This window comes from Schistocerca serialis, chromosome 3, assembly GCF_023864345.2.
Source record: "Schistocerca serialis cubense isolate TAMUIC-IGC-003099 chromosome 3, iqSchSeri2.2, whole genome shotgun sequence".
Taxonomy (NCBI): domain Eukaryota; kingdom Metazoa; phylum Arthropoda; class Insecta; order Orthoptera; family Acrididae; genus Schistocerca; species Schistocerca serialis.
This window is the reverse complement of record NC_064640.1, coordinates 309,925,975-309,945,555: the sequence shown is the minus strand read 5'-3', so window position 1 is coordinate 309,945,555 and position 19,581 is coordinate 309,925,975. Positions and strand designations below refer to the sequence as shown.

At 38.5% G+C, this 19,581-nt stretch overlaps 2 protein-coding genes and 1 non-coding gene across 5 annotated transcripts in view; 2 read left to right on the top strand and 1 right to left on the bottom strand.

The window, feature by feature from the left end:
• The window catches only part of LOC126470110 (acetyl-CoA acetyltransferase, cytosolic-like), an 83,587-nt gene extending 70,733 nt beyond the window's left edge, over nt 1-12,854 (bottom strand). The window contains exons 1-2 of the mRNA XM_050097713.1: nt 12,720-12,854; nt 4,187-4,317 (exon numbers count right to left, since the gene is read on the bottom strand). Coding sequence (XP_049953670.1) covers nt 4,187-4,317; nt 12,720-12,762 — 174 coding nt within the window. The 5' untranslated portion in view covers nt 12,763-12,854. The remainder of the gene's footprint in view (nt 1-4,186; nt 4,318-12,719) is intronic.
• Trnal-caa (transfer RNA leucine (anticodon CAA)) lies at nt 5,214-5,288 on the top strand. Its single transcript has one exon. It is a non-coding gene; the product is annotated as a tRNA-Leu (tRNA).
• Nucleotides 12,855-12,904: 50 nt separating the features above from the next.
• LOC126470108 (ensconsin-like) overlaps nt 12,905-19,581 on the top strand; it is a 406,217-nt gene continuing 399,540 nt past the window's right edge. For all 3 annotated transcript variants that reach the window (XM_050097707.1, XM_050097706.1, XM_050097699.1), the window contains exon 1: nt 12,905-12,979. In XM_050097707.1, coding sequence (XP_049953664.1) covers nt 12,934-12,979 — 46 coding nt within the window. In that variant the 5' untranslated portion in view covers nt 12,905-12,933. The remainder of the gene's footprint in view (nt 12,980-19,581) is intronic.

The following is a 19,581-nucleotide window of genomic DNA, read 5'->3' as shown; positions in this document are numbered from 1 at the left end:
TATACCAAGAAAAACTGACCAATGAAGAATAGAAAAGAGAAAGAGTTGATGGAAAAGTTATGGAGAAGTAAATAAATACATCAGGAATGTCCACATTGCAGGGACTACTATGACAAGAAAGATGGAAGTGCTTAGTGTAGTTCTTTGCTTCCTGCCAAACAGGGGAATATCACTTGCCACAATTGTATCAACGAATGTAAAGTAAAGAGACTAGTCAAACGATGTAATAAATCACAATGGAACATTCCAATACCAAAACTTCAGAAAATTTTACAGAACCTAGTGAAAGACCATAGGCACTGCTTGCAGAAAGGAAAGGTCCAGGTTTGTAGTGTGTTTTGGCATAAAGGTTTAATCTGTCACGAAGTTTTTCTATGGATCGGAGTATATGCTTAATAAAAGTTTCACTCTAGAGCCTAACATTGTATATCGATATAGTAACATCACTCAAACAATGGAAACCAAAATATACTTATCTGTACGCCACAGTATGCAGAGAGACTTCTTGAATGCTATTTGTCAGCTTCGACCATAATGCTGAATAATATTAATCACATTATTATCCACATAACCAATTCTAAGGTATCATGCACCAATCATCAGGCAAAGCTAATACGAGAATGTTAAAAACTTACACAACATGAGTAAAAAAGAATAAAATCAGTCCTAGCACACTGTGAAATATTGGACTATTTGTATTTGTCTTATCTGATATCAAAAGTCAACTGTATTTAATGTTAGCTCTGTTGTAACAGCCCTGGTGATGCAACATACTGTATCCAGCTAGTTTTGGGCCTAAGCAAAGTGTCCTATGGTATGCATCCACCACATTCTTTGTTGCTCTCACTAGTTGGTAATGAAGACTGTGATGGATGCATACTGTTGCCACCTTTTTGAGACAAGTGTATCCCATGTGACATAAATTTCAGTACAGTCAGATTCATTCTGAACCCACTGATGTTCCATTGAAGAATGGGAACCAATGTATTTGTGCAATCTGTGGGTGGGGAAGACAGCTGATGGACTTGCTAATTCTCTTAGGGAGACAGCAACTTCCATACCCTGAGCTGTATAGTCATCATCTGATCCGTCAGTCAAAATCAACGTTGGGCCATTCTTTCCTTTGCTTTTACATTTTCCACAGAATGTTTGCTTTATTAGGAGGTTATTTAATTATCAATTTGTTATACACATCCTGGTTTTTCCTGTCTCTGTCTGCATAGTTGTACAACTAAAATGCACTTTTTTCTGCAATAACTGGGAACTGACTATAGAAGAGCAAAGTCTCCTAAATAGGTCCACCTTTCTGGCTAGACTTACTGTTACAAGTGTTTATCTAGAGACAGTAACTTCCTGCATGAATTTTAGACCATTCATGCAAGGCTGCAGCGGACAGATGTTATAATGCCTTGCACACCTTTTGCCCTTCATTTTAAATTCTTGCATTTTACTCTCACGTACTCTGTAACTTAACTGGGGTGTTATCAGTGTAGCTGATATAGTGTGTTGGAGATGAACACCACATCATGCTTGGCCATTACACACCAGTATGGCTTAGCCAAAACCTTGGCTGTTAAAATGTCTCAGTAGTTTGGTATGTAATATAAAAATTTCTGGTTGAACCAGTGGTTTGAACATAAAAACAAAATCTGCTGACTTTATAAGCGCTTAATATTTGTACCATCGGTGTTACACCTGACACCATTATTTTTGAAGTTCATCTGTATCAAGATACAGAGTGTCTTTGGGCATCACATCACATTTGCAGCATTTTGGTATGCTGTGTAACTCCATCACCATCTAATAGTGACTAGGGCAGTTAGCTTCCAAAAGCAATGAGGACCAACAGAAGGTGAAGGCTTTTATAGTAAGTCTCATTTCTAGGTCTTCTGATGGAATTTAGCATTTTTACAATACTATACAGTTCTTTCTGTATGTAGACAGTTGATAATTTTCCAGATGTACTTTCTTCATGTTCCATAATTAAAAACACATTCTGGGAAACTACATGTGTTCTGCTACTGTTGTTTTCTGCCTTTCTAGACTAGTAACCCTCTGGCTGACTGCCTGGCCAAACATGTTTGTTGGATTTTATGTCAGTTGTGTCCAGCTGTCCACGGGAGGTGTTTGAAGTGTTTTGTGGAAATTGATATCAGTCACTTCATTCCCATGAGTAAATAGGGGTATAAAAGTACAGTCAGATGGAGTTCTGCACAGCTGAGTTAGCCTAATTCAACTTAGGAGCAGTATTGTGCACCATGGGTTGCCCACTAACATTTTCAACTCTACAATTATCCACCACATTGGTGGATGTTACACGGGTAACATATCAGGCAAACATGCAGGCCAGAGAAGCAATGGTTTCACCCGTACTCCAAAACGGGTTTGAACATTTCATATTATATTCGATCAGAATTATGCTGCTGATGTATGGCATGTGATACAGCCTACAGGAAAGGCAGTGCCACGGACTCTAAAACCACTCTGACATAGCAGTTGCTGTTCATATTGCTCTGAATAAATTGGAGCATAGTTGTTGCACACTGAATGGCACCTCACGCCATTACACATGAAAGGTGTTGCTCAAACAGGTTGCCAAACTGCAGTCACCATGATAGAATTTAATGTGTATAAAACCATCACTGTAGAGCAAGTTGAAATGGGACTCATTCCAAAAGATTACACTTGGCCACACAGCATGCATCGGTATTCAGGTGTGCATTTCAGATGGAGGCACTGGTGAAGTCTGGACTATGGTAGTCAGCACGATGACAAGTGTGTACCCATTCCATACCCCAGCAATCAGCATTGGCTTGTGTATCTTGTCTGGTCCACATGTTACAGGGCTCCAGTGTTGAGCACACTGTGGGTAAAATTTTGTGGTTCAATAATGGAAAATCCAGGATGGAATAATGACAATATAATCAAATGGATAGACTGCTACTCACCGTTATTGGAGATGAAATGTCGCACAACAAAAATACTGCTAAACAAGTAAGCTTTCGGCCAAAAGGCATCCTTCTGAATTAGACAACACACACACATCCCCACAAGCAAAACTCATACACACATCTCATCTGTGTGTGTGTGTGTGTGTGTGTGTGTGTGTGTGTGTGTGGACTCAACATCTCCACTACACGGTGAGTAGCAGCCTATCCTTTTCATTATACTGTCAAACTTTATGGTCTGTTACAGCCATGTGGAGAATATCGCAGTCATGCTGTACTACTGGCGCACTGAATATTCTTTTACCAAAGCACTATTTATACAATCACCTTTTATCTCCTGGTTTAACACATGTATCACTGGTGTAGCATGATGTCTTGTACAAACTGAAATTTCGCAGTACGAGAACATACACATACTAAACCACTTGATATTAATGAGATACAGTTGCACTTGCTTTCCCACTTACAATTCTTTTGACAGCTGTTCACTGACCAAACGTGATGTAACAAACAATAGTGTTTCCAGCCACACACAAGAGAGCACTGTGGGTCGACATATACATCATTTGTCTGCAAACTTAACCACTTATTACTGAAACTAAGGATTCATTTGAACAAAGTTTCTTATGTGGCATTAACACTAGTCTGTGTCTTATCAATAATGCCGGGAAAACCTAAGGAGCCACAACACTGAACTGTACCTTCTAGCCCTGAATTTGATGAAGGGAGTCTAAAAAGTGAGAGGTGGATTACTCTCTCAGTTTCAAGCTATTACCAACCAACATACAGATGTTAGTGATGTAAACATTTCAGTAAATTCAATGGAAGAAATGTTTTACTGAAAGATACACTAACTGGTGTATTTGTTGCAAAATCTTAAACTGATAAAAAGCCATATTTGCTAGGATACTAGCACTTTGCATTATTATACTTTAGTTCTGCAGATTGCAGATGGTTCTCTAATCTACTACCAGACCTAAATTAGCACATCTCCCCCATCCCCACCACTATTATCATGGGGTTCAACACATGCATCACTGGTGTAGCAACATGTCTTGTATACACTGAAATTTCTTAGTACAAGAACACTCCTTTCTTCAGGTAGTGTTTATTCCTTCTTGTCTTGAAAGAAGTTGATATAGCCCTCACTAATAGCATGGTACTGCATTCCTCATTATTCCTAGACTATAACACACACACACACACACACACAGCATCCTATGTGTATACATGCTCACCTGCCCCATAATGACTTCACATATTCCAGGTGTATTAGCGGGATCAATTTGTGCTCTCTGCAAAGCTTCCTTAATTACTATCGTGCCCAGCTCATCAGCTCTAAGGGTTGAGAAACAACCACCAAGTGATCCTGAAATTACATACATAAACACCATTTGCAAATTAATTTTTGCGCTGTTTCCACAACTGCATAAAAACTGAACTGACATTATCTACAACAAAGGCAATCACTACTTTACGAGTCCAATAATTGTACTGTAAATGGTTTTAAGTTGAGGAGGAATGTAGTGGCAGCTACAATGATAACTTTTACAGAATTATTAAACTTCTGGCTTACAAAACAAAGAAGTGATACTGTGAAGAACAGATTCTAAGCTTCCAGAATGAGATTTTCACGTTGCAGCGGAGTGTGCGCTGATATGAAACTTCCTGGCAGATTAAAACTGTGTGCCCGACCGAGACTCAACTCGGGCCCTTTGCCTTTCGCGGGCAAGTGCTCTACCAACTGAGCTACCGAAGCACGACTCACGTCCGGTACTCACAGCTTTACTTCTGCCAGTACCTCGTCTCCTACCTTCCAAACTTTACAGAAGCCATGTCTCCGCAATATCCTTTCTTTCAGGAGTGCTAGTTCTGCAAGGTTCGCAGGAGAGCTTCTGTAAAGTTTGGAAGGTAGGAGACGAGGTACTGGCAGAAGTAAAGCTGTGAGTACCGGACGTGAGTCGTGCTTCGGTAGCTCAGTTGGTAGAGCACTTGCCTGCGAAAGGCAAAGGTCCCGAGTTCGAGTCTCGGTCGGGCACACAGTTTTAATCTGCCAGGAAGTTTCATATCAGCGCACACTCCGCTGCAGAGTGAAAATCTCATTCTGGAAACATCCCCCAGGCTGTGGCTAAGCCATGTTTCCGCAATATCCTTTCTTTCAGGAGTGCTAGTTCTGCAAGGTTCGCAGGAGAGCTTCTGTAAAGTTTGGAAGGTAGGAGACGAGGTACTGGCAGAAGTAAAGCTGTGAGTACCGGACGTGAGTCGTGCTTCGGTAGCTCAGTTGGTAGAGCACTTGCCCGCAAAAGGCAAAGGTCCCGAGTTCGAGTCTCGGTCGGGCACACAGTTTTAATCTGCCAGGAAGTTTCAGATTCTAAGCTGCTAGATGTCATCACATAATAATTGTGGATACTGAACTGCAGTTTCCCTGGATCAGGTCATCACAATCCACCACACTGAAAAATCTATTTATTCGTGCACACTATGAAATCAACCACTATATCACTATAGAATCAAATATCTACTTAACATATATTATTTTAACTTTTATTGTTTTGTCAATAGTCAAAAGTTTTTCAGGACTTATATGGTAAGTGAACGATATTGCCACAGGCGGAATGGAGTCAAGTTGTGTTCAGTGACAAATCCAAGAACTATGTGAATAATGGTCTCATCCATTAGGTTGTCAGTATCTCCCAGAGATTTCCTGATGTATATATTCCATTATCATTGCTCAAAAAAATCACTGCATCACATATTCATAATACCCAAGAGCAGCATGTCACATTCTTGAATACTCTTAATTGCTTGAAATACTACCAAGTGCATCTCTACAGTATTCTGTGAGGCTACCCACTGTCACTCTTGATTGTCATGTGATACTGATAATCTTGCAAAGTATTTTCGAATCTAGTTTATGTCTATTATTAAATAGGAAGAAAGATACAAACAGTGGCCATCGTGTAAGACATGTCAAGGATGATATGCTGATATCTACCTACAATATTTTGGCCTATTTTTTATTTACATTTGTGCGTGTTTTCTTGTTTTCTTTCTGTCTTTTGCAAGTAAGAACAAGTACTGTTCACATTATGACGTGCATGCGGGGTGAAGTGTGGGGGATGGGGGCTGCTTGAAACACTTTGCAGGAGTCAGTCAGTTCAACTACAAAGAGCCATCAGGGAGTCTGAGTAAAATGATTTTGTAAGACCACAAGGCCAAGATTAAATCTTCTTTTTTTATTTCATTAACTTCCAACCAATTATGTTTGCTGATGACAGTTGGCCTAAGAATTCTCTAATATGTGATGAGCACACAGCAAAAGGGCCAAAACTACATCTTTTCATGCTCCTACAAAATTTGGTCTTAAAGATGTTTTGATATTCAAAATATGTCATATGTAGCTCCCTATACTAGTCTATGCTGAGGAAGTCTCTTCACCACTGCATAGCTACTGGCACCCTAAATCCACTTGAACTTTACTTCTCTTCCCAAATTTCTCCTTGGTTTCCATCAAAGTCTGCTCATTGTACAGAGAGAACAACAGCAGGGATGGGCTATAACCCTGTCTCACTTCCTGCTCAGTTAATGCTTCCTTGTTATGTCCAGTTCTTATCACTGCTGCATGGTTTCTGCATAAGTTGTTGTATGTAGTGATTTACGAAGAATAGTCTTGTGTTGTGGTAACAGGGTAATGTGAATTTACACTGCCTGTCCCGCTACTGTCTTGTTTTGTTTCAGACCGCCAGTGTAAGGTGTAGACAGCTCAGTCATGAGGCAACCTCCATACAAGCATCAATGGGAGAGTAGTTCATTATTTGTTCATTGCAATACAAACTTCAAAGGAGAACTGAGTTACTTATTTAACTTTGTCTGTGTGCTTGTGTAGTTTCATCTTAAATTTTTTTGTGTATTTGTGTCCTGAGTGTGGATAGGGGCTGTGAATACTGTGTTCAGATGCAAGCCAAGTTGGTGACTCTTCACTCACAGCTACATGTGGCTCTGGCTTCAGTCATGCAGCGGAGGGTGTTGCCATTGGGCTTCCACCTATCGGTCCACTACTGCGGCTGGCCGGTTACTGTCCACTCTGAGGCTGACCCCTCACTCGTGCTGAAGTGGGAAGGTTGCGTCAGAGTGTTGGGGGTGGTTAAAGACTTTCTGTGGGACAAGTTGAAAGGTATCCCCAGTTTGCCTGACAAATAGGTTTCAGGTGCCAGTTGTAGCTGATAAATATCCTGAGCCAGCTATAGTTTTCCCTGTTTCAGTGAAACCTACTCAGCCTGCAAGTTCTGAGGATTCACAGAGGGTAGGATTATTGGTTGTTGGAAGCTCAAATGTTGGGTGCATAAAGCAGCACATTAGGGATATAGCTGCCAATGAGGGAAACTGGTAACCAGTTTGCGTCCTCCTTTGTGTATGCTACTCCATGCTCTGTACTCACTGGTAATACACAATGTCCTGTACTCGTCTACCGCTACACAGCATTTTTTGTGTGTATTGCTGTGTGTAAAAACTTATCATCTCCCACCTTGTGCTATTTTCAGTATAACACATGAAGATGGGCATTTAAGTTCCTGAAACCAGGCACGTTCTAAATAAAAGAATCTTACAATTCTAATGGTATTTTCAACCTCTGGCATATAATTATAGTTGATGGTGACTTCAGTCTACCTTTGATATGTTGGCAAAAATATATGTACATAGGCACAAAACATCATCCAAAATTTTCTATCTGAAAATTATTTTGTACAATTAGTTAAGGAGCCCGGATAAAGTGTAAATGGTTGCAATGACATACTAGACCACTTGACATCAAATAATCCTGATCAAATAGGGAGCATCATGACAGATATAGGGACTAGTTACCACAAGGCCAATGTAGCAAGACTGAATACCAAAACATCCAAAACCACCAAAGATAAATGTAAAATATATTTAGTTAAAAATGCAGATAAAAATTTGTTTTTTAGACCAAATGTAGCTTAAATGTAAAGAAATAGTACTGATGACAACTGAGAGGTTCAAATTACGGAAACTAAGAAGAAACTGAACAGATTCCCCATGCTACACAAAACCGATTAGAACACTGTCACAGAAGCAACAATGAAAGCACACCATATTTAAAAGAATGCAAAATCTCCAATACTGACAATGTCACAGAAGCTTGAAATGTATTGTGGACTTCAATGTTGGTTGCTTTTAGAGTTTCCACAATGAAACTGTGTCTTGAAATCTGACAGAAAATCCAAAGTGATTCTGGTCCCACACAAAGTACATTAGTGGCAAGCTACTCAATAACCTGAACTGTGCAACAACAATGGTAATGTTACAGACTTCAGTAGCACTAAAGTGGAGATACTAGACATGCTTTTTTGAAATTTCTGCACCAAATATGATGCAGTATACATTCCAGAATTTGAATCAAGAATAGTTGCCAATATGAGTAATTTAAAAGTAAATACCCTCCATGCAGTGAAGTAGCGTAAATCACCTAATAAAGGCAAGTCTTCTGGTCCAGACTATAGAGCGACTACTTGGTTCCTTTCAGAATATACTGATATAATAGCTTCATTCTGAGCTTCGTACTTAGCAGTCACATACAACCACTCACTTGATGAAAGATCCATATGTAAAAGACTGGAAAGTTGCACAGATTAGACCAACACTCAAGAAAGGAAATAGGAGCAATCTGATGACTTACAGATCCGTAGCAGTGACATCAATTTGCAGAAGGATTTTGGAACATATATTGCATACAAACATTATGAAACACCGAAAAGAAAATGATCTATTAACAGGCAGGCAGCATGGATTTGGAAAGCACCATTCTGATGAAACACAACTGGTTCTTTATTCATATGAAGTAATGAGTGCTACTAACAGAGGATCTCGAATCGAACTGATGCCATATTTCTAGATTTCCTGAAGGCTTTTGACACTGTCCCTCACAAGTGGCCGCTCATCAAATGTTGTCCCTAAGGAGTATCATCGCAGTTGTGCAACTGGATTCGTCATTTCCTCTCAGGATGGTCACAGTTTGTAGTAACTGACAAATAGTCAGTAACTAACGAATAATCATCAAATGAAGTGGAAGTGGAACTGATGTCTGGCATTTCCCAAGTCATGTTATAGGCCCTCTGCTGCTCCTAATCTATATAAACAATTTAGGAGATTTTTGAGCAGCCCTCTTAAGATTGTTTGCGGATGGTGCTATAGTTTACCATCTAGTAAAGACATCAGATGCTCAAATTCAATTGGGAAGTGATTCAGAAAACATATCTGCGTGGCACCAAAAACTAGTAATTAAGTATAAATAATAATAAGAGTGAGATCCTCCACACGAGTACTAAGAGGAATCTGTTCTATTTCATTTACACGACAAATCTCACAAATTCAAAGTTGTTGATTCAGCTAAATACTTCAATATTATAGTTATGAACAACAAATGGAATCCAAGCTGCCGCAGAAGGCAGTCATGTGTGAGGTGTGCTTGCTTGTATGAATGAATGTGAGTGTGTGTTTCTGAAGAATGCTTTGGCTGAAAGCTATAAGTGTAAGTGTCTTTTCATTGTGGTTGTCTGCAACTCCACATGTCATCTAACCTCTGTTTCAGTCAATCATTGCCTAATGCTTCTTTTGAAACACTGAATAAGCCATGGTTCTTTCAATTTCTCCAAGTACCACTTCCCTAATTACCTACTTTTTGCAATTTCTTCAGTTTTAATCTGCTGTTCATAAACCATAAGTTATAATCGAAGTCCACATCTGCCCATGAAAATGGGTTGCAGTTTAAAATATGCTTTTGAAATCTCTGTCTTACCATTATTTAATGTGTCTGAAATCTTCTAGTGTCTCCATGTATCTTTCATGTCTACAACATTAAGGTCTAGTGAATAACACAAGCCATTGGTATATTCTTTGAAGTGTGATGTCATGTTACATAGATGTTGTCTGGGATCTCTTTGTGTGTGTCACTTGTAAATGTCAGTCATATACTTTCTTTGTAACACGTTTATTTCTTGTGGGTGATGGCTTGGACTGTATTGTTTACAAGCACTGTGCTGTATAAGCCTACTAGATGTTTTTAAGAGATTTGGCAACAGACTGACCAAGCGAGCTGGCGCAGTGGTAGCACATTGGACTCGCATTCGGGAGGATGATGGTTCAAACCTGTGTCCGGTCATCCAGGTTTAGGTTTTCCATCATTTCCCTTAATCGCTTCAGGCAAATGCCGGGATGGTTCCTTTGAAAGGGCATGGCCGATTTCCTTCTCCATCCTTCCTTAATCCGATGGAACCGATGACCTCACTGGCCCCTCCCCAAATCAACCAACCACCCGACTGAACTGCAGCATAGCACAAGGTCTAAGTTAGGTTGTCAGGTGACAAGTTTTGTTGCAAGTTGGTAAAGCCAACAAATGTGTCATGACAAGATTTTTTTATGTATAAGCTACCATTTCAGTTACATTTGCATCCTAGATCTAATCTCTAATATTGTTTTATTTGTCTGAAGGCATTAGTAACAAGAAAATTTCCTGGCATGTAGTAATTCCTTGGTAATGTCTTGGTTGCTAAATATTTTATTTATGACGTATTTCTAGTAATCATCATCACGTAACTGTGGCCAAAATTAACACAAATGATTAAATTAGAAAAACTTAGATATGAATACTACAAGACCAATCTAACATAAGTAATGAAAGTACACACTGAGTATAAGTACTTAACAATATGCTTAGGATAGCTAATACAAGTGAGCAATACAAGAAAAATGTTGTCTCTTGTGCATCTGCTGTTAAGCGTATTCGAAAGACATTAGGGCCTACTTTGAGATGTCACATACTGAACTGGAGGCAGCACACTCGAGAACCGTATTACTTTAACTTGGCACCAGATGGCGTTGATCTTAGATGGCTTAGAGTTAAGAATTAAGTTTCCGTTGTGTTTATGTTATTGTGGTGTCGTTTGATGCTATTAGTTTGCTGTTTGTCATGTGGTAAGTCGTTTAATTCAATTTGTGGCTTCTTTTGCTAGGTATGGATATGACTTCTAACTTTAATAGTGCGCATCTGTTGGCTGAAATGGGGGACGACATGCTGTCTGTCATTAAGTTTCTGCAACTTTTTGGGCTTGTGATAGAGACAGTAAAATGTGGCGTATGCCAGCAGAATATGCTAGTTGGGGATTAGTGTGTAGTGCCGGAACTTTTTTATGGTAAGTAGTTGTGTTTTTGGGTCTACAGTTCACATGTTATGATGTTTGGTGGGGTTTTTGTGTGTTGTTGGGTCGGTGTTATTTACTGCATGTGTTGGTGGTTGATGTTTTGGTATCGGTACTTTTGGTTGATTTATGTACCTTGGGGGAAATACTCTACGTCAATTTTTTTGGAATCATCAGCTGTATTTGAGCTGCATAGGTCATGGGAAGTGACCGATTGCAATTTGTTGTGATAGCTGTGTGTTTTGGTATTGTGAATTGCTGTTGACCTATATATGTTAAGGGAAGTGTCCGATTCCAATGTGTCGTCGTAACTATGTGGGTTGGTATCGTGAACTGCTATTGGCCTATATAGGTAAAGGGAAGTGTCCGATATCAATTTTTGTTGTTTTAGGTGTTGGTTTTGTGGTATCGATAGTTGTGGCGTGATTATAATTCTTGGAGTAGTTGGTTTTTATCTTGTGCTATCGACAACTGCGGTTGAGCTACGTAGGTGAAGGGAAGTGGTCGATTCCTGTCGATATTGTAAGTTTAGCGGAACTTGGGAATTTTGTGGTGTTTTCATGTCGTCGTGTTTTGTAGTTTTGGATCATTGTGTGTCTCTGTATGTGTGTATATTTAGTTTGTCCCCAACCAAAAACACCATTATTCCCGCACTGGTCCCCGTTACTTCGATTATATTTTTCGAGAGAGAGTTGTGTGCTAGTTTTATATGTATTTTGGTGTTTGTTGTCGTGTATGTAATGACGACATAGGCTCCATATTGGAAACGTTGGCATTGTTCGTTTCCGCCATATTGGTCACGTCAAGGGTCACAGCAGACGGGTGGAATCGGACGCTTCTGTATTCCCCACCACTCTGTACTGCTGCATGTTCACTTAGTCAACATTATTATTTACTTTGTGTTGAACGTGTAGTCCCATTTATTTATTAATACAGTCATACATTAATTGATTTAATTATGAACTTTCCTAGATAATGTGTACAAACCAATCTGCTAAAACTAATTATAGGGAAATCTACAAAATTACTGCCCGAATCAATCGCTATTCCCAAGCCCTATAGACGAACATTCCACGAAGGAACCCAAACACTTGGTTTAATTGTAAGCACCCTCCAGCATAAATACAATGTTTGCAGAGTATAGATGAGGATCAATAAAGAACAGCGTTTTAATTTTCTAACGCAAAATGTAATAACGAATTAGATGCACCTTCCACTCCATCAAACAACATAATACGCTTGCAGGTTACACAAAACGATTAATTTCCCATAAACTCAGTAAAATGTTACGCGCATCGAAGAGACATTATTTCAAGCGAGTCTGCTAATTCGCGTGGATGGTGGTTTAGCTTCCAAACTTCTATATGAACAATGGCAACATGTACGGAAAATCGTAACATCTTCAAATACTTCCTGGGTCTGGATCTATAAACTTCTGGAAAAAATTATTTTCACCTGTTTCTTATCAAAACAACTATCAATACAGAAATGAGTTGTCTCTTAGAATTTCATTTAAACATGCTTTGTAGCTCAGTAATATGACACATGAACTTACCTATTGGTGTTCTGACACCAGAAACAATCACAACTTCGGTCATTACTAGGTTTATATTACTTTTTTTATGATATCACGCCACTGGAACAACCTAACCGTACACTAAGTTGACGTGGACTGCCGGCTTGACCAGAGACATTCTTTGGGTAATCCTAGCCCCTGATGCTCATATGTTACGACCGACAATGATGCCCATGCAGTGATTGGTGCTAAGATGGCGGATGGGAAGGGTGTGAAAGTTGAATCTCCAGAAACCCCAGGTAAACATATGTTGTTATTTGTGTATGGGAATTAGCAACCACACAAAATCACGACTGGGTGATAACGAATCCAGATATCAAGTCGTCAACAGTTTTGCGATGTTATTACATACAGGTCATGGTCTTTCCCAGGTGTGGATTAACACAAAATTTTGTTATTTTTATGATACGAGAAAATAAAAAAAGATTTAAAATCAGACACTGACAAGGAATTATAGACCGTGTCTGGTGGAAAGTCATTGTAGAATTGATGCTGCTGACTGTGGTTGCATGATATGCAATAGATACCCCATAATTCGTTTTATGTGGAAATTTTCCAGTGCGGCGATAGTTATTGTCACCATCACGTGCCATAAAATTAGCTGTCCCGGACAATATGTGTCCTTCCGTCGTCAAATGCTGTGTTTTATGAAAGATAATTTCCAGGAACATAATTTGAGCCAAATACACAGCCTTGCAGAGATTTAAATCAAAGCTTGTAGCTGACGTTTAACTCCAGCAGAAAGCTACCATTTAAATCTTTTTAGCAGCCTGTCTATATTTCACTGTTTTTTCGTGACAGTCTGACTGGATTTGAGCCTGGTGAATCATCTTACAGCAGTGAAGCAGTCTAATATTCGGAAGCTGTTGTGCTGTTTCTGCCCATCTAGGGGCAATGAAGTGTGAAGTGCGTGACAGCAACAAAGTATGATTTTAGATATTGTGTGTGTCATTGACAAGGGCGAGATGATAGTCCACGAATAAATTTGTCATGTGATACTATTTTATTTATATATTTTACACACATCACGCACAGGTACATTTTTTAGGGCGTCATATTTAGTAAAACTTAGTTTGGTGTCATTGCCAGGCTGTCAGGAGTTTGTTTTTTATGTAGGTGAATACCGAGTTTGCTTTTGCACCTGGTTCTAAATACTGTGACTGCTCTTAAGAGCCGTGAAAAGTCTGTTTACTAGCGTAGAAAATGGTACACCTGAAATCTCTACTGCCAACCATTGTTTTGGGAGGCACGGAGTAAGGAAATATGTGAATACTTTTTGAAAAATCAATCTGTGCGTGTTGGACGGCATCTCTGTCATAAACACTATGTGTACCTGTTAACAGTATCCCCCATACGTTGTCTTCATCATGAACTTCACTGTCTGTTAAGGTAGCGGGGATAAAGAGGAGCATCTCCCCTTTTGGCATTGATGTTATTGATTCTTTGTGTATCACCACTAAAACTATGTCTTCTAAATTGCTACTTAATCTGGGCAGTAATTATAACCAAGCATAATCTGAAATGTCAGATGGCTTTGCCAGCTCACAGCTGAGCTCCCCAGCTAACAGATCTTGAGATATCCTACAGATCCATCTGTAACTACAACCTTCATCCTAAGTTCACACTTTCATCTTTTGTCAACGATGACCATCAGCTAAACAAGTTTGAGAGAGAGAGGGGTAGAGAGAGAGAGAGAGAGATAGAGACAGACTAGCACCAGCAACTCCCTTCAGACATATTTTAAAACAAATGTCAGTTTGAAAAAACAAAATTTCCTTTCAAGGAACTGAAATCTGTTTTGATTTTTTTTCTCAATGTAACAATGTCTGTATTCGCACAACTAAAATAAAGTAACTTGAAAGTTATTCATATGTATCTTGACAGCAGGCAGAGAATAAGGAGTGTCGTGTAATTCTTAGTTTAGTGTTGAGCTTTGTAAAATAATGGCCCCATAAAATTGCTATCCTGAACTAAATAACCCTGTAGCTAGATGTTCTAATTCATTGCAACTATTTGCTAACTTTTATTTTCAACATACACAGTGGAATTTGCTGTTATCACTGATCAAGAGGGTTAGTCATTGTGAAACAATAAAACTGTCAGTATTAATTTAATCATTTGCAGCCCACAATAGAAACATTATTGGCCACTAAAAGTTTTGAATGAGCAATTTTTATAACTATGTGGACTGCATGGTTTCCATGTCATATGTTACAGGAAAGTGGAAAAATAATATATTTTACATGTTAGCATACCGAAACAAATATCTGATTGAATACGAAATATGATATGAAAAGGCTCACCATATAATTTTATTTCTTTATTTATCTTTATTCATCCATGGATCATGTCACAAAGATAATGGCCTAGTGTTTGTCGAAGTAATGAAATGGCAATCAATGGGCCACAATATAACACACAGCATACTTAACATGCAGTTAGAGGGTATGCCTGGTAGTCTATGGGGATAGGACGACTGTTCAGAGAATTTAAGCCATGAATAAAAACTAGAATATAGTAATGCAACTTATGAACATAAATATATATGTTAAAGTGGTTCATGATATATTTGTCTCATCTCTGTTGTGATATCTGCTTTTTCAATGTAATTCATGTATGCAGATGTAACAGTTGATAAAGACACACAATTTTAATAGTATGATGAAAGGAGCATAGCATTCTATCTATTTGTTATGAATAGAAGGTGATGAGCACAGTGTGACCATTGATGGCTTCATGAGTGTGACTTAATGTATAAAATGAATATTTACATTTGCTAATGGTCTAATAAGCAAAAACGAACTTGTAATAAACAAAGATTAGTGGAAGAAAATTCAGTTTATTTGATTTTCAACCTTCTGTATTTTTCTTCTGTTTGTATATTGCATGATGAAACAGCTTTCTTAAGAATAGTTGGTAGTGAGGGAAAATTCTGTTGTCAAATGATGAATGGTGAATAATTCTGCTGTAGTCTAATGATCACATATGACTATAAGGGGAACAACACAGGGAACATGTGATATCAACACAACAGTCATAGCTTTTCTCAAACAGTTTTTTCTCATGGTTATTTTAATTGTACATCAGCAAACTATGATGTCAGTAGATGTTTCATTTTGTGTAAAAGTGGAACTTAATGCAGTATGGTATTATGTGAAGCCTGCCATGATAAGTGAAATAAAAATCCCATTTTTGCTGTAATTGGAAGCTACCTTTTGTCTTGATGACAAGGTATGCTTCACACACTTTAGGTGAGCTAAGCATTTCATTTTAGAAGTGGCTAGTGCTTGTGAAGTAATGTAGGTCATCTGATGTGACTTACCAAACGAAAGTGCTGGCAGGTTGATAGACACACAAACATACACACAAAATTCAAGCTTTCGCAACTAATGGTTGCTTCATCAGGAAAGAGGGAAGGAGAGGGAAAGACGAAAGGATGTGGGTTTTAAGGTAGAGGGTAAGGAGTCATTCCAGTCCCGGGAGCGGAAAGACTTACCTTAGGGGGAAAAAAGGAGAGGTATACACTCGCGCACACACACACACACACACACACACACACATATATCTATCCACACAGACACAAGCAGACATTTGTAAACCCACGTGGAATGTTTCCCTCTATTATATATATATATATATATATATATATATATATATATATATATATATATATATATATAGAGAAAATGTGTTTATTTCCTGGTGCTCATTGGCACTAGAATCTTTTGTACTTACATTTGTAAAATGGTACTTCGTCATAGTTAATTTAGGGCTGTTTTCGTATTAAGTACAAAGTGGGGTAGCACAGTGGTTAGCACACTGTACTTGCATTCAGGACGACGATGGTTCTGACTTGCTTCCAGCCATCCTGATTTGGGTTTTCCATTATTTCCTAAATTGCTTAAAGCAAATGGCTGGGACGGTTCCTTCGAAAGGGCATGGCCGCTTTCCTTCTTCCTCCTTCCCTAAGCTGAACTTGTGCTCCATCTCTAATGACCTTGGTGTCCACAGGGTGTTAAACACTAATCTCCTCCTCCTTATCATCATAATCATCATCATCATCATGTTAAGTAGATTAAATGTTAGCAACAAGAATAGGCTGATTACAAGTATTGTTGAAATGAAGTAAAAGCAGAAATAGCACATGAAGAAAAAAAGAAACTACCAGGGATTCGTGTTCTAGTTCTGAATCCAGAGAAGAGGCTTCAAACAAGAATGAGTGAAAGAATGCTACACACACACACACACACACACACACACACACACACACACACACACACACACACACACACACACACACAAATAAAACGTCTCTCAGTTATAATTCACATAAACTGTTTAAGCTGATGTAAAGTTCAGGATGGAATGAAAGCCAGAGATAGTGGTTTGTGTGTGTGTGTGTGTGTGTGTGTGTTTCATCTTTAGAAGAAGACCTTTTGGCCAAAATGTCAGATGTATAGCAGTCGCTTTGTTGTGCCTGTCTGCAACTCAGTGTATCCTCTGTATGATGAATAGCAGTCTATCCTTATAGAACTGACATAAACTACTTACTTATTTGCAAAAACGCTGTAAGATTAAAGTGGACGGGTTTCATATGTATTTGCTAGATGAATTTAAGTAAATGAGATTTATTTAGAAATTACTCATGTTGAGGTGAGCAGGATTTCTTAATCCAGTAACATAAAATGCAACTGTTTCTAATAGTAGTCTGGGTACTTCATACATCATATTCATATTTACATTTCATTATGTGTGAAGGAACTCCAAATTAATAAAGTAAAAACAAAAAGTGATATGTCGTTCATTGGAAATCGGTGCAATATTAAGTGAGGTGTGCTTCATATGTAAATTTATCAAAACCGTTTGTGAATTTTTATGTGCATCAAAAGGTAACCAGTTGTAATTACTTGCTTAGAATGCTGAATGAGAAAAATTTGCCATTCATGTGTTAGATCTGTAAGAGAACTCAGTGTTGACAGTAGTTTTTGGTTCTTCTCAAATGCGTAACATCAGATGTGTCTTTCACTACATAGTTGATGGACTTGTGCCTGCATTACTGATACGAAGCAAAGCATACACACACAAGCTCCCAGTGAAATGTTGTTGAATTGTGTAACTTCCAGATTTAATATTGTTACTCCTTTATACTACCCCTAAAATCTCCTGTAGACATCAAGTCTTTCTTTCTTCTGTAAGGAACATCAGATTGTATAATCACTTGCTTTTCTTTTTCCTGATAAATGGGGAGATCAATTTGTATGTTCTATGTATAGTTTTTTATTTGGAATGAAATAAATTGTACCACAGTCCTGCTCATATGGTACTGATGGTATAGGCTGATCTCAGAGTATTCTAGATTTCGAAAATGCCAGATATCTAGGTGTTTGTTTTGGAGGAGGTTAGGAGTATTATACTGGTAGTTCTTTTACTCTCTGGCAGCAGTATTTCTTCAAGGATAAAGTAGAAGATGCTGTAACATGGATGTACTTAGTGCATAACAGTAATTCTGTTTAGACGTTACCTTCATCTACTACTTATGAGTTATGAAACTTCGAAATTTAAGCACTGCAAAACTATGTTTGCTTGTCTGGGTTTTGAATGGTGTATCATTCTATTTTCTGAATTCCTTTTTATTTTGAAAAAAAAAAAAACTGATATTGAATTCAGTTTGAGTAAAAGCTCCAGCTCTGAATGCCTGCAAGTGTTTACTGACATTGTCAGTCCAAATAAAATCTTCTTCATCTGAGCAATGTCATTTTCCTCATATTGAGTAGCACAGTGTTGGCAAGCTGCGGTTGGATCATCCACAAGCCTAGCTATAATGATCAATTATACAAATTGATGGATGTCGTGCAAACATGATTGCACACGCTAATTATTGTAACAGAGAATATGTTTCAGTCTGTAATAAGGAGAAAACTAAATTTTCATATTTAAAAATTTATAAGTACACTTTATGTTGCTTATTGTTAGTTAACGTAATTGAAATGCTTACTGCTGATAATCTCATTACATCATCTCTTTTAAGGAAGAACATTTGGTTCTAAGAACTTAAAAACAAAAGAAAATATCTTCAGCAAAACCAAGTGTTTCCGTCTATCTGCTTGCAGTTGGCTTTAACCCACAACTTTCTTGAGTGGGTAAGTGGTTGAGGCTCATATGGGTGAGCTAGAAAGTGGTGATTGAAATGTGGCATGTTACACAGAGAGAGTGTGATGTTTTAATCTGGATTTCATTAATTCCTGTAGTGTAATGTTTAAATGATTTCCAAGTTACGAGTCACTCATTGTGTTCACAGATGTATAAATATATAAATAGACTTTTCTGATCACAAACTACTGAAATAAAGTAATCATTTAAAAGTTACTCTAGCAGTAGTAGTTAGAGATGGACTGTAAGGTACAAAAAGAAGTCGTCAGTTGGTCTTGACCACACTAGAATAGTCCCTTGTGAACCAAAGACGAGGTAAAGAGGAGAAGCTTTCAATGGGAGACAGTTTTTTTTCTGTCTTCAATTCTTCTCTCTCTCTCTCTCTCTCTCTCTCTCTCTCTCTCTCTCCCTCTCTCTCTCTCTCTCTCTCTCCCTCTCTCTCCCTCCCTCCCTCCCTCCCTCCCTCCCTCCCCCTCCCCCTCCCCCTCTCCCTCTCCCTCCCCCTCCCTCGCCCCTCCCTTTCTCTCTCCCTCTCCTGCTCCCCTTTCCATACTTATAACTATTAGTAGTAGCACAAGTATTTTTATGACTGCTTGCCATCTCTGCATTGTTTGTATTTTGAAAGAACCATCAGCAGCAGCTCAGTGTTTGTGTTCTCCCTATTCGAAAACCTACTGTTTCTGTGGTCAGT